This window comes from Hyperolius riggenbachi, chromosome 1, assembly GCF_040937935.1.
Source record: "Hyperolius riggenbachi isolate aHypRig1 chromosome 1, aHypRig1.pri, whole genome shotgun sequence".
NCBI lineage: Eukaryota > Metazoa > Chordata > Amphibia > Anura > Hyperoliidae > Hyperolius > Hyperolius riggenbachi.
Genome location: NC_090646.1, coordinates 632,588,326 through 632,612,072, shown reverse-complemented (window position 1 = coordinate 632,612,072; position 23,747 = coordinate 632,588,326). Strand labels below are relative to the sequence as shown.

Here is a 23,747-nt window from a genome sequence, read left to right as displayed (position 1 = left end):
CCGCGGTCCCAGAGCTTCTTGTGGGAGGGGTTTCAGCACAAAATCAGTCATACAGCGCCCCCTGATGGTCTGTTTGTAAAAAGCATTATATTTCTCATGTAAAAGGAGGTATCAGCTACTGATTGGGATAAAGTTCAATTCTAGGTTGGAGTTTCTCTTTAAGGCTCATACACAAATCAGACCATAGTCTTTTGAAAATGAAAGATCACAGACCAATTTTACCCCCTTCCATGTAGTATGAGAGCCATACCTACACAGTCTATTCTATGGAGCTGAACTCCCCATCAGACAGAAATCTTTGCAAGATGCTGAACACACAGATGCTGTACAGACACAAAAGATCAGTATCTGCAAAAGACCTGTTCCTGCCAAAGATCCGTTCCTGCAAAATGCATTCATAGTCTATGAGATCTGCAGATCATCATACACACCTTGTTTAACAGACATTCATCTGCAGATCAGATCCACCAGCATGGATTTTCAGATCTGCAGATGATTGTCTGATCTGCAGATGAATGTCAGTTAAACAAGGTGTGTATGATGATCTGCAGATCTCATAGACTATGAATGCAATTTGCAGGAACGGATCTTTTGCAGATACTGATCTTTTGTGTCTGTACAGCATCTTTGTGTGCAGCATCTTGCAAAGATTTTTTTTTCTGATGGGGAGTTCAGCTCCATAGAAAAGACTGTGAAGGTATGGCTCTCATACTACATGGAAGGGGGAAAATTTGGTCTGTGATCTTTCATTTTCAAAAGACTATGGTCTGATGTGTGTATGTGGCCTTAAATATCAGATGTTGTTGTTGTAATAATAATAATAACAATACGCTATTCGGCCAATTAGAATGCTTCAAGTTGTAGACGTTGCTATGGTTGGAGGACTGTTCCCTATGGACTTTCTCGCTGGGTCACCACAACTTAGGTAATTTTAGGCAGGTGCTTAAGGCCTGGAGAGTGTCTGGGGCTTGGATGCTAGTCCCCACCAAATCTCACTAAAAAAGCCAGGTCACCAACAATGGGTAAAAACTGCTATCTTACCTAGGGCCCCTTTTATCTTAATCCATTTCTTCCTCAAATATATTAGCTCCCATAACAGCTGAAGGATAAACTTTAGGGCTGTGTCTTATAAGTGATTTACAAGGAAAGTCGCAGGTTGATGTATTTCGTTTTTGCAAAACAGTGGAGAAAAGAAAATGTTACTAATCTACAGAAACTGGAAATTGTGGTGGCTGAACAGGAAATGTTATGATTTGGGAGCTTCCAAACAATTTACCTGCAGATAATTCTTTATTTGGCAGCTCCCAAGTCTAAGGCTGCTTTCACACCAGGACGTTGTGTTTTAGGGGACGTTATGGTCGCATAACGTGCCCCTAACGCAACGCCTGGTGCTCTCTAATGTGGACGTCAGAGTGAGCCGCGTTGTGCAGCTCACTCTGGCGTCCGTGATGCTGTGATGCGCACTCTTGCACGCATGTGGCATCACGTGGTCCCGCCCGGCCAATCGCCGCACAGAGCGGCCGCTCCAGGAAGTAAACACTGCACTTCACTGAGTGCAGTGAATATTAATTAGCCATGTGCCTGGCCGCTCTCCGCTCCTCCCCAACATTACTGAGCATGTGCAAGCAGTCTAACGCGGATCTGCCGCTTATACAGTACTGCATGCAGTACGTTCTGTTATGGCGCAGCGTTACTGAGTAACGCAACGTGGGCACTGTGAACAGCCCATTGATTTATCATTACTGTGTGGTGGGCTGCGTTACAGGCTGCTAACGTGCGCCTGTAACGTCCCACTGTGAAACCAGCCTAAGGGCTTATTCACACTAAGGACATTTTTGGCTTTTTGCAAGCGCCGGCGATTTTCAAAATCGCCCTAAAAGCACTTGTGCAATGATTCCCTATGTGAGAGTTGACATTGGAGCGGTTCGTTTCCCATTCGTTCACCAAACCGCTGCCTGTAACATTTTGGGGTGATTTGCCTCAATGGAAGCTATAGGGAAATCGGAAAACTTTGAAAAAGTGCTTTGTGTAACGATTTCTCAAGTGTTTTAAGAATAAATACATTGTATTCTTTTCCGGGTCAAAAAGTTCACTTCCTGAAGTGAAAAAACATATCGCTCCGCAAAAGCGCTTAGAAAATCGCTTTACAAAAAATTGCTTCATGCAGGTAAGCGCCAGAAGGTGCTAAAAAAAAGATCGCCTACAAAATCGCAAATCGCTGGCATTTGCAGATGTGAACATAGCCTTAAGGTAGCCACACACGATACTTTTTTTTAAATATCTGTTCAATTTAAGAATTGCAATACATTTTTCTGACTGTAACATTTGAAAAATATGACCAATGTACCACACACGTATGTTCAATTTTTCCCCAATTATGATAAAAATGATTGGAAACTCTGAGAAAATTGCTAGGGTGTGTTCATTAATTAATTGACAATCCAACACACACCATACAATCTTTAGAAAGATTGAAGAAAAATATCTGGCATTCCGGATCGATTAAAATCGAAGAAAACCGGAAATCCAATCGGGTTTTTCAGTTGAATGAAAAAAAGCTTTCGATTTCTTTCGGGAAATCCGATCGTTTTTATCGAATTAACGTAGAATCGGATTATTTTATTGTATCGTGTGTGGCCACTGGCCACCTTAAGGCCTGGAACCCACTGAAAACCGCAAACGCAAAACGCAACCGCTAGCGTTTTGTCTGAGCGGTTTGCAAGCTAATTCATGCGCGTTTTTGGTCGTGTTTTGCAACATTGTATTTTTTTCCCCAGCGGGTGCCTAGCGTTTTGCGTTTTTATCCTGATTGGTCCTGTGAATTATTTTTCATTTTGTTACAGTGTGCTGAACCGCAAAACGCTAGCAAAACCGCTCAGTTTAGGTTTTGCTGAGCGTTTCCGCTAGCGTTTCAATACTTTACTTTGAAGCGCTAACGCTCCCAAAATGCTGCACGTCCTGCGTTTGCGTTTCTGAGAAACGCAAACGCTCCTGTGGAAGTTGCCCCATCCATTAACATTAGCCCAGCGTTTTGGCAAACTGCTAGCGTATCGCAGTGCTGCCAAAACGCTGCCAAAAGCGCTCCTGTGGGTTCCAGCCCTAAGGGCTTGTTTACACTGAGCTAGAAATCACTGTAAAAGCGTTTGTGCAATGATTTCCTATGAGAGTGTTTTATATGTGAGCGTTTAGATTTTATTAAAATTGCAAACGTGCTACATGTACTATTTTCTGAGCGTTTTTAACTTTTAACTATAGGGAAATCGCAAAGCGCTTGAAAAAATGCTTTGTGTTGCGATTTTCCTGAGCGCTTTTATGAATAAATCCCTTGTATATATTCATTTCCTGGTTAAAATGTTCACTTCCTGACGTCAGGAAGGGAAAAAAAATCATCGCTGAGCAAAATTGCTTAGAAAAGTGTTTATAAAAGCGCATTTCTGTAAACATCACAGTATAAATCGTTCAGCTCTTGCGGCAGCGCTGGCGATTTATAATGTGAGCAAGTCCTCAGGCCTGGAACCCCCTAGAAAGCGTTTTTGAGCGTTTAGGGAGCACTTTAAATCACTAGCGATTTCCCTAAACACTCTGCCAATGTAAATAAATGTAACAAAATTCACAGTAGCGACTGCGATTAGCAAAATCGCAATCGCAAGACATGCAGCATTTTGGGAGCGTTTGCGCTTCAATGTAAAGTATTGAAGCGCTGGCAAATCGCTCATAAATCGCTACACATAGCGATTTGTGTGCGATTTTTAAATTACTGCAAACTGTTAAAAAAAAAAATCATAATAATGTGAAAGGACCAATCAGAATTAAAATCGCAAATCGCTACACATTCACTGGCAATAAGTGTACTCTTTTTAAAATCGCCAGAAAACGCTCATGAAATCGCCAACAAAACGATTTGTAGTGGGGTCCAGGCCTACAGCCCAGTACACACTTTCAGTTATGATTGCCAGTCAATGACCAATTTTACCAGCTCCATGAAGTATAGATTTTGAATACTTTCGGTTGGACAATCGTACCACTTCCATGCAGTATGAGAGCTTACCTGCACAGAGTCTGTTCGCAGTATTCAAAATCCGTTGGCCCTCACACTATTTTCAGGTGTAAAAATTGGTCAGTGATTGGCCAATCAAAATTGGATGTATGTATGCACCCTAAAACTCAGACGCTCAATGAGCAGTACAATGCTAGCAGAAGCAGTGCTTTAAAAGGAACCTGAGGTGTGAGCCCTATGGAGGGGGCCATATTTATTTCCTTTAAAACCATACCAGTTGCCTGGCAGTCCTACTGATCTTTCTAGTCAGTAGGGTCTAAATCACACACCTGAAACAAGCATGCAGCTAATCTTGTCAGGTTAGTCCTAGACATCTGATCTGCATGCTTGTTCAGGGTCTATGGTTTAAAGAGAATCTGTAACATCAAAAATTCCCCTGGGGGGTACTCACCTTGGGAGGGGGAAGCCTCAAGATCCTAATGATGCTTCCCACGCCGTCCTCCGTCCCTCGGGGGTCTCGCTGCATCCCCTCGTACAGCGGCGATGTAAATATTTACCTTTGCAGGCTGTGGCGAAATACCCGATCGCCGCGTCGGGTCTGCTCTACTGCGCAGTCGCAAGTCTCCGGCGCCTGCGCAGTAGAGCGGACCCGACTGAGATCGTGTATTTCCGTCTACTTCGGAGCCGAAAGCCGCCACAGCGCCCCCGCTGGAGCCAGCAAAGGTAAATATTAAACTAACAGTCGGGTCTGTCGGGCGGCTGTTTGGAGGGCTGCGGCGAGACCCCCGTGGTACAGAGGACAGCGTGGGAAGCCTCATTAGGATCCTGAGGCTTCCTCCACCCGAGGTGAGTACCCCCCAGGGGATCTTTTTCAGGTTACAGTGTCTCTTTAAAGTATTAGGGCTTGTTCATGCTATCAGCTTGCTGAGTTTTTTTTTTTTTTTTTTTTTTTTAGCGCTGTCGATTTTGCAAATCGCTCTGAACGCACTTGTGTAATGATTTCCTGTGAGAGTGTTCACAAGTGAGCGTTTAGATTTTATTAAAATCGCAAACGCGATACATGTACCATTTTCTGAGCGTTTGGCTCAATGGAAGGTATAGGGAAATCGCAAAAGCGCTTTGGACACTGATTTCCCAAGTGCTTTTATGTATAAATACATTGTATTTATTCATTTCCGGGTTAAAGAGTTCACTTCACTGACGTTAGGAAGTGAAAAATCAATGGCTCCGCAAAAGCACTTAGAAAAGCGATTTTCTAAGCCAAAATCCCTCTGAAAGCACTTGTAAAAGGGCTTTCAAAACCACCCCATAAATCGCCTGGGCTTACGATAGCGCTGGCGATTTATAATGTGAACAAGGCCTTGAGGCAAAGGATCAACAGGGCAGCCAGGCAATGTGCATTATTTAAAAGGAAACAAACACGTTTTAGGCCCCATTCACACCTAAAAACGAAAATGAAAATGCAAGCGGTTTGCGTTTTTGAGCGCTGTTTTTTCCCCCCTCCTGCGCACTGCGTTTTTGTAAAAAGCAAGTTTCTAAGCGCTTTTTCAGAGCGGTTTTGTCATTCACTCCCTGACGCAAGTCAGGAAGTGAACTCTTTGACCCGGAGAATAATAAATACGATGTATTTATTCTTAAAAACGTGAACGCAATCGCCGCACAAATCGATTTCCTGAGTGTTTTTCTTATACCTTACATTATAGCAAAAAATGCCTCAGAAATGGTCCAGGCAGCGCTTTGCTGAGCGGATCGGAAACAAACCGCTCAGCTGTGAACTCTCACATAGGGAATCATTGCACAAGCGTTTTGTGGGCGATTTTAAAAATCGCCTGCGCTTGAAAAAAGGCGGAAAACGCCCTTAGTGTGATTGGGCCCTTCCTGGCAGTTGTGGAAACTATTTCTGGTTACAGTTTAACAAAAAGATCATTTTTTAATAACCGTAAATTACAAAAAGAATTGAACAGAACTGATCTGATTTTCTTTCTTTTTTCTTTTTCCTTCTTCTTCTTCAAAAGTGTACATTTTTACTAAAAGGGAACTTGAAATGAGAAGGATATGGAGGGCACCATATTTATTTCCTAGTAGTTGCCTGGCAGCCCTGTTGCTCTTCTAGCAAAAGTGGTGTCTGAGTCAAAACCCTGGAACAAGCATATGGCTAATCCAGTTAAAGCGGAGTCAGAGTTCCTGATCTGCTGCATGCTTGTTCAGGGTCTATGGCTAAAAATATTAATGACACATGATCAGTAGGACAGCCAGGCAACTGGTATTGTTTAAAAGTAAATAAGTATAGCAGCCTCCATATCCCTCTCACGTCTCAAGTAGTAAGAGGTGGCAGGGCAGTTTCTAGGCTAAATTGCACCCAGGGCAAGGGTGTAAAAATTGTGCCCCCCCCCCCCTCACCTTTCCCCACGTGGCCTCACGATCCTTTACTCTTTAGGGACAGTCACAAAGCCACAGGTCAAAAGTAGATCTGCCTACTTACTAGTGGCCAGCCGCTCATCCAGGTGGAAGCAGGGACCAGGACAACACACAGGCGAAGAGAGCCCGGAAAGCTGACTCCTTCATGGGCGCCGCGCACTGACAGCCTGCAGTACCGCTACAGGACATCAGGTGTCATCACACGGTGGTGACGTGATGATGACTTGACGTCTGACGCAGGCAGCCCAGGAGGAGTCAAGAAAGGTGATTGCGTTGGTAATCTTCTTTCTTCTACCATTTGGCTGCACCACGTGTCACTAGCTCCCTAGCGGTTATGTCCTTCTGCCTGTGCCCCCTTCTTCTATTTGCTGGTCTGCGCCCAGGGCGGTCGCCCTGCCCGCACTACCCAAGAAACGGCCCTGTGAGGTGGTAAGGTAAACCATGTAGACAGTGAATAAGCAGGAGTTCACACTACAGTATGTGTATTGCTGCATGTGAAGGCACTAGCCGTACAACTGAACAAGCATGTCTACATCTGTGTTGCAACGGATCACGTTATCCAAACACACCTTCTGTTTCTGGATAAGGTGTGCAGGTTTTTCATAGCAATTTCCATGCTGTAACATATGTGAGTGTTGTGTTATGCCCACTGTATAAGGTGGAGGTTGTATGGGGGTTGTACACTGCACAACCATGTGATTCGCTAATTAGAATAGAATCAACGGATCCATTGGCATTGGACATAGATAAATAAACGGATTCTATCTGTTGGCTGGATAGTGTAATGGTTGAGGGTTCTGCCTCTGACACAGAAGTCCTGAGTTCAAATCTCTTCCTGTACAGTAAGCCAGCGCCTATTCAGTAAGGAGTCCTTTGGCTAGACTCCCTAACACTACTACTGCCTACTGGGGATTCCCTAGTGGCTGCAGCTCTGGCACTTTGAGTGATGTGGACCAGGCCATAGCCAAATACAGTGCTGTCCAATGTCCTGGACATGCTCCTGGGAGTTCTAGTCTGGAGGGGGTGGTGCATCAACGTCCTGCCTTTGGGGGTCAGAGAGAAGGAGGTGGACCTAGCAGGACTAATGAGAGAAAGTGGGGTGACACAGCAAACAGACTTGCCACAGCAAGAGCTCTGGGGGACCAAGTGCAGCCCATGGGCAGCCATTTGGACAGCCCTGGCCTAATCAATCACTTTCCATACTGAGCCTCTTTTGATCTGCATGTGACTAGCTTTAGTGAGTAGAGAGGTTTTCTTCTGTAATTCTTGTAGGGACCAAGAATACCTAGGCAAGAAGTAGGCATAGACCGGGAGCCCAATGGAGCAGTATAGTCGGGGGAGGGGAAAATATTTTAGATATATACTCACAAAAGTGGGGTGCAGTTCCTGCAACCACCGTATAGGCCTGCGTGGAATAAACCTTCCCTGCTCGGTACTCCAGGTCCTGCTGGATACTGGATGGTTGCTCTCCTTTAGTACGATAGACTTTACAGAAAAACTGCAAAGCTTTTACCTCCAGAGGAGATCTGACTACTGATAGGTAGGATGCAGGCACTCAATGTGTGTTCTATTTTAGTAAGAGTAAAATCCACTTAACCTTTGTTGTTTGGGAAACCAGTCGACTCAGACCCAAAGAAACTGGAAAGACGAAGAAGGTTTCCGTACGATCCTGTTTCAAAAGTATAAAATCTCCTTTGTATTGATTCAAGTGTAAAACAAACAGCCAGGTCACTGACATGTTTCCGACTCACATTGGTCCTTAATCATAGTACATTAGATGCCTTAAATACTCAAGGCACCTACACTCTATCCTCTATACCAGCCTTTCTCAACCTTTCTACCCTGGAGGAACCCCTGCAAACAAATTTTTGATCTTGAGGAACCCCCGCATTTATTTTGCAGGAGGCATGGTCTTTAAAAGTATGTGTGGCTGTTTATTTCACTACCCCTATTACACTGCCACTCATTATACTGCCTCCTAAGCCCCTAATTTAGTGCTTCTTGTTACAGTACCACCTATTATAGTGAGCTCCATTATACATCCCCACGATGTGGGAAAATGCCAAGGAACCCCTGCAGAGTACTCAAGGAACCCTGGGGTTCCAGGGAACCCTGGTTGAGAAAGCCTGCTCTATACTATCAAGGTGTTTTGAATTGACCTGAGAAAGTTGGCCATGCATGACCCGTGAAACGCCTTGTCAGATTGCTTTTTGAGTAAAAAAAAATTCCAGTTTAACTGGTGTCTATATCCTTTTTTATTTTTATTTATATTTTAAATCACTAAATAATACACCCATTGGGTGGCTCCATCCTACCCATTACTAGCTTTAGTCGGGCTCTTGATATCTCAACTCGTCAGGTCTTGGCTGGTGTCCCACAACACACACGTCACACAACCATTACAGGAGCATTTCCTGAGGCAATTAATCTTGAGAAAATTAGTTCGCTGGCCACACGTTTTATTATAGAGAACTTTCTCGGTTACTTGGCTGCTGGTGTCCATGTGATGTATTACACGTGACCTGGTAATTTGTCACATCAGCTTGAGCAAAAAAACATTAAAATCCCGTTAACCCCCCCAGCACTTATCTGTAATGTGCTATAATAGTCATCCGCAAACCCAGTGTGCTCTGTAATTTCCTGCTTCTCTGTGTTGTGAATTATTGCTAATGGACTGACAGGTAGTGTGAATGGCTAAAGGGTGATTATTAGACCTGTAGGTCCAGTAGAGGAACCACAGCTATATATACTACGCTGGTAAACTTGTTAATTAAAACAGCATTTCATGCCTGAAAATAAACCTACCATCCAAATCCTCAATTTTACCAGTGTTTATAAAATTAAAGTGAGATTCCACCTTTGCTAAAATAGATACTATGACGTATATTGGTACACAAGTCCTTTTGTAAATTATCTTTCAAAAATTAATTTCAGCCTGCTGTACATATTAAAAAGGGAATTGGCTGGCATAACATAAAATAAAAACTTGCTTTTATCCTGATGACATTACTTGTGGACGAAAGCAGGTCCCCCCAGCTCATAGAATAACATTGCTAGGAATTATCATTCCATAAAAATAGTTTATAACTTCATATGTACGTTTTAGTGATTTTTCAGTTATTAGGTGCTGATGAAAGTCCGAGGGCTCCGAATACTTCTGAGCTTTAATCTGAGGAGCCTGCGGGGGAATGAGGGGATGAGGAGAGGAACGGAAGGCTCTACAGGACCCAGAGCCTTCCCTTTACTTAGGTAAGTATCTGTTTTTTTGTTTTTTTGTTTTTTTTTTGTTTTTAATTTATGGCTTCAGATTCACTTTAAGTATAGTGTTTGCATAATTTGGAAATGGTCACATTCTATCGTTATTTACATTTTACACTGATGCTCAATTGTTTTCGAAAAGGGGTAACAAGTGGCAAAGTTTGAAACCCTCTTATGGATCACATTAGAACATAGCAAGGATTTTGCCATCTCGTTTGCATGCACATGTATCCAGATTTTCCATATTCACAGAGGAAGGGAGAAGTTAAGTGTTCAGAAGCTGTGCGTATACTTAAACACATTTTTATTATGTTTCTGTGTTGCAGCCATATTTAACAATACTCGTAGTGGCGAGAAGAGGACCTGGGCTATAGTCATCACCATGTTGGGAGTTGTGGCTTTTGACTTTGCAGCAGACTTCATTGATGGGCCAATCAAAGCCTACCTATTCGATGTGTGCTCGCACCAAGACAAGGAGAGAGGGCTTCATTACCATGCTCTGTTCACTGGTGAGTGCTCATGCCTGTTGTTTTTTATTTTATTTACATACTCCAACATGTTCCCTAGTGCTGTAGAGAATACAAAACAGTCAGTAATTGGGAGCATAGATACGCAATTAGTTCAACACCCAATATAATCAGAACATCCAGCAACACAAGTGCAAAATGCATACATAATTCATGTATGTTTTAAAACCTCGCTTATACAGGTACATGTTCATTTTATAAACTACAGAAGAAACCGGAACCTGCCTTTGCAAGCTCATAATCTAGATCAGTGGTCCTCAAACTAAGGCCCGCGGGCCGAATGCGGCCCCCTGAGGCTTTTTTACCGGCCCCACACACACAAAATGTATTACTTAATGATCTGGTCTGCTGCATCTTTAAATATAGGTAGCCCACATATAGAATAGCAGTTCTGGCACCACCCTTCCACATGGAAGCCAGAAAGCAGTCATTTGCTAGTTTCTGGGTTGTGCTGCAGGCTTTTGCAGGCCATTGGTTGACATTATAGCTCACATATGACTTTCTATGTTAGGGTCATGATATCTGCACTGTATTGGTGACATCATAGCTGCACATGCTGTGGTGGAGTGCATACTATCTGCACATGCTGTGGTGGAGTGCATACTATCTGCACATGCTGTGGTGGAGTGCATACTATCTGCACATGCTGTGGTGGAGTGCATACTATCTGCACATGCTGTGGTGGAGTGCATACTATCTGCACATGCTGTGGTGGAGTGCATACTATCTGCACATGCTGTGGTGGAGTGCATACTATCTGCACATGCTGTGGTGGAGTGCATACTATCTGCACATGCTGTGTTGGAGTGCATACTATCTGCACATGCTGTGTTGGAGTGCAGTCTATCTGCACATGCTGTGTTGGAGTGCAGTCTATCTGCACATGCTGTGGTGGTGGAGTGCATACTATCTGCACATGCTGTGTTGGGGGGCATACTATCTGCACATGCTGTGTTGGGGGGCATACTATCTGCACATGCTGTGTTGGGGGGCATACTATCTGCACATGCTGTGTTGGGGGGCATACTATCTGCACATGCTGTGTTGGGGGGCATACTATCTGCACATGCTGTGTTGGGGGGCATACTATCTGCACATGCTGTGTTGGGGGGCATACTATCTGCACATGCTGTGTTGGGGGGCATACTATCTGCACATGCTGTGTTGGGGGGCATACTATCTGCACATGCTGTGTTGGGGGGCATACTATCTGCACATGCTGTGTTGGGGGGCATACTATCTGCACATGCTGTGTTGGGGGGCATACTATCTGCACATGCTGTGTTGGGGGATACTATCTGCACATGCTGTGTTGGGGGATACTATCTGCACATGCTGTGTTGGGGGGCATACTATCTGCACATGCTGTGGTGGAGTGCATACTATCTGCACATGCTGTGTTGGGGGATACTATCTGCACATGCTGTGTTGGGGGATACTATCTGCACATGCTGTGTTGGGGGATACTATCTGCACATGCTGTGTTGGGGGGCATACTATCTGCACATGCTGTGGTGGAGTGCATACTATCTGCACATGCTGTGTTGGGGGATACTATCTGCACATGCTGTGCTGGGGGGCATACTATCTGCACATGCTGTGTTGGGGGGCATACTATCTGAACATGCTGTGTTGGGGGGCATACTATCTGCACATGCTGTGTTGGGGGGCATACTATCTGCACATGCTGTGTTGGGGGGCATACTATCTGCACATGCTGTGTTGGGGGGCATACTATCTGCACATGCTGTGTTGGGGGATACTATCTGCACATGCTGTGTTGGGGGATACTATCTGCACATGCTGTGTTGGGGGGCATACTATCTGCACATGCTGTGGTGGAGTGCATACTATCTGCACATGCTGTGTTGGGGGATACTATCTGCACATGCTTTGTTGGGGGGCATACTATCTGCACATGCTGTGTTGGGGGATACTATCTGCACATGCTGTGTTGGGGGATACTATCTGCACATGCTGTGTTGGGGGGCATACTATCTGCACATGCTGTGTTGGGGGGCATACTATCTGCACATGCTGTGTTGGGGGGCATACTATCTGCACATGCTGTGTTGGGGGGCATACTATCTGCACATGCTGTGTTGGGGGGCATACTATCTGCACATGCTGTGGTGGAGTGCATACTATCTGCACATGCTGTGTTGGAGTTCCAGAAGTCTAAATAAATAAAACGTAACTATTACTTATTACTTTTCATAAAACCGCTATGAGATAGTTTATTACAAAGAACCAATCAAAGGTGTGATTCTCTTATTCCATGGATCGTATAACCAGTCACTGGACTGGACTAGGTTGATCAAAACCCAAACCTTGAAAAATATTGCTATTTACTTTCTTACATTAGAATGAAACCCCCATCAGTCCAACATGTTTTAACCTCCTAATTGGGGTCGTCGTCAGGGAAAAAAGTGCTCAGTGCTAGGGTGCTAGACTAGTGCATCAGAAAGACAAAAGCATTGTAATCACATTGCTGAATGACCAGGAGAGCACAAGGCTCTCATTATTTTTCATATGTGATTACAGTGCTTTTGTCTTTCTGATGCACTAGCACTGAGCACTTTTTTCCCTGACGATGACCCCAATTAGGGGGTTGAAACCTGTTGGACTGATGGGGGTTTCATTCTAATGTAAGAAAGTAAATGGCAATATTTTTCAAGGTTTGGGTTTTGATCGTCCTAGTCCAGTCCAGTGACAGGTTATGCGATCTATAGAATAAGAGAATCCCACCTTTGATTGGTTCTTTGTAATAAACTATCTCATAGCGGTTTTATGAAAAGTAATAAGTAAAAGTTACGTTTTATTTATTTAGATTTCTGGAAGGGTCATACTGTGTAATCTATATAAATCAGATTTAGTGAAGTGTGTCTTCTTGTACGTTGTTAGATTTGACCTCCTGTTAACCTTTTTTAACTAACTGTTGCTTATTAAGTTAAAGCAGCCAGTATTATCACCTACGTCAGTAAAGCCAGATATCCTGTACAAGCAGGTTTCCACCACCCTCCCCATCTTCATAGGGGACCTCATTACATAGTATGTAGCTTTTTCTTATTGCTTAAATTTGTGTCTTGCTGGAAACTCATGTTTATTGCATAAAGTATAATCTGGTCTCATGTGATCCTTCAATGCCTCTCCTCCATTTATAAAACCAGCCTTTCTCTCATAGTCTTCAAATGCCGGAACCGTAGAGGCCTTATCTTCCCTTTTAATGCTTTTGAATTATTTAGTCTTTGCTTTTTTGCTTTGTGTCATGTGTTTTCACAACTTGTACCACTGTTTGAGGTTTAGGCTCGGATAAGTGGCTGTCCAAGGATGGGTAGCAGCTGGATTCTGAAAAATAGGAATATGAATTTGATGGCTAAAGGGGCATCAATACCAGCCCACAGAAAGCAATTGTATCACATTCGTAATTCCTGGATTTTATACTTGGAGCCGGTTTACAGGGGATATTTTGCCAGGTGCTCAATTTCCATTTTATTTGGATAATGTGGCTGGCAATAAAAAGCTGTAATTCACATGAATAAGAAATGGACACTGATCTGACGCTGGCTGGCTTGTAGAATATGTTGGAATGGTATTGTGAGCAGAAGACAGGCTTACACATGGCTCCTCTTGTCGATTTGTTCCTTTTTGTTGGTCAGAAATAGTATTTGTTCTAGTTTCAAATTTGCATCAAAGTATTATCAGTTTTATATAGCACTATTTTCAGCAGTTCTTTACAGAGTACGTTAATTAATGTACCTAACTGGACCTAACATGGCCAAAGTCTACAGATCTTACTATAGTCTTAAGCCTTGTACACATGTACAATGGGTGGCTGTGCATATGCATCGCTAGCCTCCAGGGAAGGGGGAGGTGAGGGCAGTGCACAAGGAGCATCATAGAGTGGGCAAGGTGAGTGGTGAGAACAATGTCCTTGGCCAGCACACGGCCAAGTTGGTCCACCAGGTAGATCGCTCGCTGATGCGCTGAGTGGGATTGGGGGCTGCTGAACAGGGCCGGTTCTAGACTTTGCTGCCTGAGGCAAACTTGTGAGCATGTGCCCCTCCCCCCATATTTGAATGATCGCACAGCACCCGACAATTTGCACTGCACGTTATAGCTGCGGTAAGCCCCCCAAAAAACACCCTCAGTATAGGTGCTCCTAGTATTGGTAGCTAGGTACAGTTGCCTCCCAGTATAGGTTAGCCAGGTACAGTTTCCCCCAGTATAGATTGGCCAGGCACTCTCTTCACTTCCGGTTTCTACCTGGTGCTGTCCCCGGACTTCTGCCTCCTGAGGAAGTCACCTCACTTGGCATCATGTGCGGATCGGGCCTGCTGCTGAACACATGCTAGATTCTTTAAATCTATCCTGTGGACATAGCTTAACTCCTTCGGGACCAGACGGATCTGGCCACTTAAGACCCAGAGCTATCCTTTCCCTGTTGTAGCATGTGAATACTGTGATTGGCTCACAGTAATCACGAGGTCTGGATGCAATGAAATTGGCTCCTGACCGGGATACAGAGCTCTGATATTATTGTAACAGCAGAGGGCGCAGGCTGCAACATTGGTGGATTGGGGAGAGCGGTGGGAACGGCGTGACTGCATGATGGGGAAGTTGACATTTTTGCCTTTGGAAGTTTAAAGGATACCCGAACTGACATGTGACATGATGAGATAGACATGTGTATGTACAGTGCCAAGCACACAAATAACTAGGCTGTGCTCCTTTTTTTTTTTCTCTGCCTGAAAGAGTTAAATATCAGGTATGTAAGTGGCTGACTCTCAGTCCTGACTCAGACAAGAAGTGACTACAGTGTGGCCCTCACTGATAAGAAATTCCCCTTTTTACCTCTTTCTTGCTCTTAGAAGCAATTTTCTGCTAGGAAAGTGTTTTATAGTTGGAATTTCTTACCAGTGAGGGTCACGCTGTACTCGCTTCCTGTCTGGGTCAGGACTGAGTCAGCCACTTACATACCTGATATTTAACTCTTTCAGGCAAAGAAGGAAAAAAAGGAATACAGCATAGTTATTTGTGTGCCAGGCACTGTACATACACATGTCTATCTCATTATGTCACATGTCACTTTGGGTATCCTTTAAGCGGACACAGACAAGGCATATATTTCAACTAGTGACATCCAAAAGAGTTTAATGACAATTTTTGAAGGAAAAGAAAGGTTAAAGGCCTAGTTATACTTGGATAATGAAACCATTTATCTTTCCTTCTCCATGGATATAAGAGGATATGGTCATGTGAATGCAGAGTACCTCCCCCAAGGCTCTATGTCTGTGACTGCCCACTGGTTTCCCAAATTAATATAAATATCACACTTTGCTATGAAGCCTGACCATATGTACACAAAGGAAATTGTATGAATCCTGTCCCTGTTTGTAGGCCTCAATGAGGGCCTTTTGTTTCACAAGCAGGGATTTGCTTATTTACAATCAATAGAACTTGTGCTTATAGTCATCAATTATTTCTAGCATCCAGCAAATACATTGGGAGTCTATTGTATACACATTGCAAGGGTCTTTGCTGATCCCCCCCATACATATATCCTGAGGTGTAGCTATCTTGCAAGTGCACTTCCTATAGACAAATAAATGCCCTTAGTTGCTTTACTAGAAGTGTAACCGACTAATGCACATCAGATAATAATTGGTACACATAGACCCTCAAGATGGCTTGTAAAGAAACTCGTGTTGCAGCCATTCATTGGTGTCTCTTGAAGTGTATTATCCCCATAGGGGATATAGATGTGTGTTTGCCTTCACAGAAGGTAGCTGGGTACTAGTATATAGTTCAAAGAAACGTGCATAGGTGAGACATAGATAATGTAACAATAGGGTGCCACTCAGCGATTGTTTCACCCCAATCTGAGGCGTCGTCAGGTGTATATAGTGCACAGCTCTAACTTGGGCTGTATAGCTGGGAAAATTTTTGCTGCTTGGTGGGGGGATTTATCTGTTGTAAATACTGTAAATAACTGTGCACTATATACTCCTGACGACGCCCCAGATTGGGGTGAAACGATCGCTGAGTGGCACCCTATTGTTACATTATCTATGTCTCACCTATGCACGTTTCTTTGAACTATATACTAGTACCCAGCTACCTTCTGTGAAGGCAAACACACATCTATATCCCCTATGGGGATAATACACCTTAAGAGACACCAATGAATGGCTGCAACACGAGTTTCTTTACAAGCCATCTCAAATGTCTATGTGTACCAATCATTATCTGATGTGCATTAGTCGGTTACACTTCTAGTAAAGCAACTAAGGGCATTTATTTGTCTGTAAGAAGTGCACTTGCAAGATAGCTACACCTCAGGACAGGGTCGGACTGGGCCACAGTAGTACAGTTTTTCCCTCGGTGGGCCCCACCTCCAGGTCTCTGGTGGGCCCCCCTCCTTGTCTGACAGAGCTCCAATTGCTGCCTGCAGCACAAAAAGTCTCTTCTCTGTGCTGTAATCACTCATGCTGAGAGCAGTGGGTAGCTAAGGAGCTGTGGGCCCCGATGCAAATTTTACAATGGGGCCCTCCAAGCACTCTATACATAACAACAATTGATACAATTCACCAAAACCTGCCAATGGCAACTACAGTGTCAGAGGTGCAAGAAGGGGATGGGAAATAGCTTGGAAATGATTACCACTGTTCAAAGTATCTATAGAGGGGATTATTATGAGCACAGGACCATTAGAGAGGTAATACTGTAGTTGAGGGAGGGCCCTTCGGGACCCCTTTGGCCCAAGGGCCCCGATGCGGTCGCAACCTCTGCAACCTCTGCGGTCGCAACCTCTGCAAAGTAGGACATTACTTTATATTGAAGGAGGGGACTCTATGCAAAGTTTTGCTGGGCAGCAGTGTCTCTGAATTACAATGCTGCTAAGATCATGTACATTTGGCCCTGTCTATAATACATCATGACCACGCCCACCTTCCGGTGCATGGTCACGCCCTTTTTTCACTGCAATCATGGGATGTGTGGGCCCCAAGTTGAAATATCTTTGGTGGGCCCCCAGTGTCCCAGTCCGACCCTGCCTCAGGATATATGTATGGGGGGGGGGGTCAGCAAAGACCCTTGTAATGTGTATACAATAGACTCCCAATGTATTTGCTGGATGCTAGAAATAATTGATGACTATAAGCACAAGTTCTATTGATTGTAAATAAGCATATCCCTGCTTGTGAAACAAGAGGCCCTCATTGAGGGCCAACAAACAAGGACAGGATTCATACAATTTCCTTTGTGTACATGATATGGTCAGGCTTCATAGCAAAGTGTAATATTTATTTATTCACCAGTACAATCTATTTTCGGTAATAAAACATCTTTTGTTTCCCAAATTAACACAGCTTACTTGCCAAGCTCCAGCACTTGACCTAAATACAAGTGGTTAATGGGAATTGACGGTTAACAGGCCTGGATTTACATCATAGGAGCCCCCTAGGCACAGATGTCCTGGCACCCTAGAATTCACCCACAAACTCCCACCAAACTGCACTGCAAGTGTGCTGCCTGGGGGCATACTGGGGCACCTCTCTCTTATTTCCCTTGTCCATCATGGGTAGCTAAAGGTTCCCCAAGTATTAGGTAGCTAGAGTTGCCCCCGACTGAAGAGAGGTCTGGTCAGTGGAATGCTATGACCTTGGTGAGTCACCTCTCATTTACACTCCGCTCCGGACTTTGCATAGGTAAGGTGGGGGGCGAGCGAGCCTTTCCATCATCAGGCGCCTGTAGGCACGTGCCTACAATGCCTTATGGTAAATCTGGCCCTGATGGTTAATGAGATGCAAATTGTTACTAGTTGATACTGTATTATGCAAATGTTTTATGCACAATTAGGCACCTTTAAAAAAAGACCAATCAAATGCCACCTTGCTGTTATTTGATTGGTCTGTTTTGAATCTGCATACATTTTCTATGAACTTGGAACAATTTTTCCATCTCATTGACCATCCCCATTGATGATTACAGCACAAAGAAACCTGGAAAGTGATAAAGGGCAGGAAATACATAAAGGACCAGCTTATGGGCCATTGAGAAGTTGTGGCTGCTGTGGTTATTGTGGTGCACCTGCTACTGATGTGATTGGAGTGTGCATGCAGTGCTAAAATGGACAAGAAAATATTATAAAAGTGAGAAGTGAAGCTTTCTTCAGCACCACACCTCACTTATCACCTACTGTTTATTAACTCTATTACTTTATCCCTTTGGCCCATTCATTTAGGTTTACACCATACCCCCCAACTTTTTGAGATGAGAAAGAGGGACACTTAAGCCACACCCCTGACCATGCCCTTGTCACACCCCTAGTCACGCATACTACAAATATTTCATAAGAAAAATATGTTGTTTTATAATTCAAACCACACTGGTCCTTTCCATCTTGGTTCATTTTCCTTCATATTAACATTTAAAAATTAGTAATATATCAATTTTAAGGATGGGAATAAAGTTTTTAGAGTCAAACGCACACATTTTTTAGTAGAAAAATATATATATTTACATAGAAAGAGGCACAAAGTCCTGAAAGAGGGACAAACGAGGAGGAAAGAGAGGCAGGGCTCCCAAAGATGGACTCCCTTCAAAAAAGGGACAGTTGAGAGCTATGTTTACACTACAGTTCTAGCCCATCCTTTAAAGGACACTTGAACTGAGAGGGATAACGGAGACTGCCATATTTATTTCCTTTTGCACAATACCAGTTGCCTGCCTGGCAGTCCTGCTGAGCCTCTGCTCTGATACTTTTAGCCATAGACCCTGAACAAGCATGCAGCAGATCAGATGTTTCTGACTAGATTAGCCACATGCTTGTTTCAAGTTTATGACGCCAACACTACTGCAGCCATATATCAACAAGACTGCCAGGAAACTGGTATTGTATAAATAAATATGGCAGTCTGCATATCCCTATTCGCTCAGGTGTAGTGGTGCTCAGCAGAGCTCGAATATTCGAGTAGCTCGAATATTCGAGCTCTTTTTCAGCTATTCGAGCTCGGTATTCGAGCTCCGAATAGCTGTAGCTATTCGAATGGGCTATTCGAGAACACTCGAATAGCCCATTCACTATTCGAGCTATTCGAGCAAACCGGCGCTATTCGAGCTCGGTACCGAGCTCGAATAGCGTCATAGCCCAGATTGATGTGCTTAGAGCCAATCAGAGGGCTCCCAGGCCCTCTGACGGCAGCCAATCACAGAGGGGGACCCTGGCCAGCCCCTACCCTATAAATAGCGGCCGCCATGTTCGGGTTTTCCATGCTTGCCTGAGACTTGTACAGAGAGAGATCTGCTCCTTTGTGCTTTGGCTTAGCAAGTGCTCTATTGTGTTCATTTACCTAGCGTTTTTGCTCACCTACACCTGCCATATACACCTGTATTGTTGTTATTTAGATAGACATTGTATTTTAGTTAGTAGCTTGTGTGTTACATTAGAGACAGGCAGCTGCTGCAAGCTTACAGGTTTAGGCCTCAGGGGGGCCTTGCCTCTGTGGGCAGCTGTCCTCTGTTTATTTCTCTCATCATCTATACCAGTATTTCTGCTGTCCTTTACTAATAGTATTGTAGTTATACTGTACTAGGAGTAGGACACTCACTGACTGTCACTGTTTATAGGCTACTAGCTAGCTCCTGCGTGTGTGCACTCACTCACTGTCTGTGTGTACACACACTCTATTTCCTTCTGATTACTGATTGATTATTGTTAGTTGTACTTACTTACTACTTACTCTTACTGTACCCGTAGGGACACTCACTGTCACTGTTCATATAGGCTACTAGCTCCTGCGTGTGCGCACTCACTGTCTGAGTGTACACACACAACACACACTCTATTTCCTTCTGATCGCTGATTGATTATTGTAATTAGTTAGTTCTACTTACTGTTACTACTTACTCTTACTGTACTAGGAGTCTAGGACACTCAGTCACTGTGTTCATAGGCTACTAGCTCCTGCGTGCGTGCACTCACTGTCTGAGTGTACACACACCCACACTCCATTTCCTTCTGATCGCTGATTGATTATTGTTATTAGTTAGTTCTACTTACTGTTACTACTTACTTACTCTTACTGTACTAGGAGTCTAGGACACTCAGTCACTGTGTCCATAGGCTACTAGCTCCTGCGTGCGTGCACTCACTGTCTGAGTGTACACACACCACCCACACTCCATTTCCTTCTGATCGCTGATTGATTATTGTTATTAGTTAGTTCTACTACTTACTGTTACTACTTACTGTACTAGGAGTCTAGGACACTCAGTCACTGTGTCCATAGGCTACTAGCTCCTGCGTGCGTGCACTCACTGTCTGAGTGTACACACACCACCCACACTCCATTTCCTTCTGATCGCTGATTGATTATTGTTATTAGTTAGTTCTACTACTTACTGTTACTACTTACTTACTCTTACTGTACTAGGAGTCTAGGACACCCAGTCACTGTGTCCATAGGCTACTAGCTCCTGCGTGCGTGCACTCACTGTCTGAGTGTACACACACCACCCACACTCCATTTCCTTCTGATCGCTGATTGATTATTGTTATTAGTTAGTTCTACTTACTGTTACTACTTACTTACTCTTACTGTACTAGGAGTCTAGGACACTCAGTCACTGTGTCCATAGGCTACTAGCTCCTGCGTGCGTGCACTCACTGTCTGAGTGTACACACACCACCCACACTCCATTTCCTTCTGATCGCTGATTGATTATTGTTATTAGTTAGTTCTACTACTTACTGTTACTACTTACTGTACTAGGAGTCTAGGACACTCAGTCACTGTGTCCATAGGCTACTAGCTCCTGCGTGCGTGCACTCACTGTCTGAGTGTACACACACCACCCACACTCCATTTCCTTCTGATCGCTGATTGATTATTGTTATTAGTTAGTTCTACTACTTACTGTTACTACTTACTTACTCTTACTGTACTAGGAGTCTAGGACACCCAGTCACTGTGTCCATAGGCTACTAGCTCCTGCGTGCGTGCACTCACTGTCTGAGTGTACACACACCACCCACACTCCATTTCCTTCTGATCGCTGATTGATTATTGTTATTAGTTAGTTCTACTTACTGTTACTACTTACTTACTCTTACTGTACTAGGAGTCTAGGACACTCAGTCACTGTGTCCATAGGCTACTAGCTCCTGCGTGCGTGCACTCACTGTCTGAGTGTACACACACCACCCACACTCCATTTCCTTCTGATCGCTGATTGATTATTGTTATTAGTTAGTTCTACTACTTACTGTTACTACTTACTGTACTAGGAGTCTAGGACACTCAGTCACTGTGTCCATAGGCTACTAGCTCCTGCGTGCGTGCACTCACTGTCTGAGTGTACACACACCACCCACACTCCATTTCCTTCTGATCGCTGATTGATTATTGTTATTAGTTAGTTCTACTACTTACTGTTACTACTTACTTACTCTTACTGTACTAGGAGTCTAGGACACCCAGTCACTGTGTCCATAGGCTACTAGCTCCTGCGTGCGTGCACTCACTGTCTGAGTGTACACACACCACCCACACTCCATTTCCTTCTGATCGCTGATTGATTATTGTTATTAGTTAGTTCTACTTACTGTTACTACTTACTTACTCTTACTGTACTAGGAGTCTAGGACACTCAGTCACTGTGTCCATAGGCTACTAGCTCCTGCGTGCGTGCACTCACTGTCTGAGTGTACACACACCACCCACACTCCATTTCCTTCTGATCGCTGATTGATTATTGTTATTAGTTAGTTCTACTACTTACTGTTACTACTTACTGTACTAGGAGTCTAGGACACTCAGTCACTGTGTCCATAGGCTACTAGCTCCTGCGTGCGTGCACTCACTGTCTGAGTGTACACACACCACCCACACTCCATTTCCTTCTGATCGCTGATTGATTATTGTTATTAGTTAGTTCTACTACTTACTGTTACTACTTACTGTACTAGGAGTCTAGGACACTCAGTCACTGTGTCCATAGGCTACTAGCTCCTGCGTGCGTGCACTCACTGTCTGAGTGTACACACACCACCCACACTCCATTTCCTTCTGATCGCTGATTGATTATTGTTATTAGTTAGTTCTACTACTTACTGTTACTACTTACTTACTCTTACTGTACTAGGAGTCTAGGACACCCAGTCACTGTGTCCATAGGCTACTAGCTCCTGCGTGCGTGCACTCACTGTCTGAGTGTACACACACCACCCACACTCCATTTCCTTCTGATCGCTGATTGATTATTGTTATTAGTTAGTTCTACTTACTGTTACTACTTACTTACTCTTACTGTACTAGGAGTCTAGGACACTCAGTCACTGTGTCCATAGGCTACTAGCTCCTGCGTGCGTGCACTCACTGTCTGAGTGTACACACACACCACCCACACTCCATTTCCTTCTGATCGCTGATTGATTATTGTTATTAGTTAGTTCTACTTACTGTTACTACTTACTTACTCTTACCGTACTAGGAGTCTAGGACACTCAGTCACTGTGTCCATAGGCTACTAGCTCCTGCGTGCGTGCACTCACTGTCTGAGTGTACACACACTAAATTTACTTGTGATTACTACTACTGATTATTGTAACTGCTAGTTGTACTTCCTGACTGTTAATACTTACTTACTGTACTAGGGGACACTCACTCAGTCACCTCACCAACCAACCCACTCCATTAAAGTACCCCACTTTTCACCCGCCCTTTTACAAAACTTTTGTCTATACGCCCAAAACATTGAAGATGTCTGGAAGTGGCAGCCAGCGCGGTTTGGGCAAGGGGAAGGGCAGCAAGGGAATCAGGAAGAGAGGGAGCAGCATTGTGGCAAGCCGCGGCCGCGGGCGCGCCACCATGCACAGTTCCGCAGCAGCAGCAGCAGCGTCAGTGGCTAACATTCCTCCCATAGCCACTGGCCGTGGACGCCTTGGGCGCCGCCCAGGAGGAGCATCTGCAACTCACGCTGCAGAGACACAGCAGCAGCAGCGTGTAGCACCTGCTCCCATTTTCCTCCAGCCGGGTCGGAAACGTCCCATTGAGGAAAAGGATGCAGACACTGTGGTGCAACTCATGACGGAGGATGAGCAGCCCGCCATCAGCTCTGCATCCGAGGCCTCCACCCTCACCACCACCACCCCTGTTCGCAGCAGCCGCCCAGCAGGGCCTGGGGAGGAGGCCAGTTCACCGTCAGTCGCCGACCTGTCACTCAGCACTCTTTTGACCCCAGGCATGATGAGTCAATTGAATGCTGTTGTTGGCGATTTGGAGGAGGAGATGCTGATGGGCACTTTGGGGGAGGAGGGATTGGACAGCAAGACTGTGGCGACAGTCAAGCGTCCCATCCATGCATCAGCAGAGGAGTTTGGGGGGTCATCATCAGAGCAGGACATGTTTCAGGAGGGGCATGATGATGATGACCCGGTGACAGACAGAGACTGGGTGCCAACACATCCAGAGGATGTCGTCCTCAGCAGCTCTGAGGAGGAGGAGGAGGATGCGGTTGTGGGCCTTGCAAGGAGGCGCATCATT

The 23,747-nt window shown here is 44.5% G+C and overlaps 1 protein-coding gene across 1 annotated transcript in view; it reads left to right on the top strand.

The window, feature by feature from the left end:
• The window catches only part of SLC45A2 (solute carrier family 45 member 2), a 158,081-nt gene that overhangs the window by 4,223 nt on the left and 130,111 nt on the right, over nucleotides 1–23,747 (top strand). Inside the window, exon 2 of the mRNA XM_068251248.1 lies at nucleotides 10,000–10,182. Coding sequence (XP_068107349.1) covers nucleotides 10,000–10,182 — 183 coding nt within the window. The remainder of the gene's footprint in view (nucleotides 1–9,999; nucleotides 10,183–23,747) is intronic.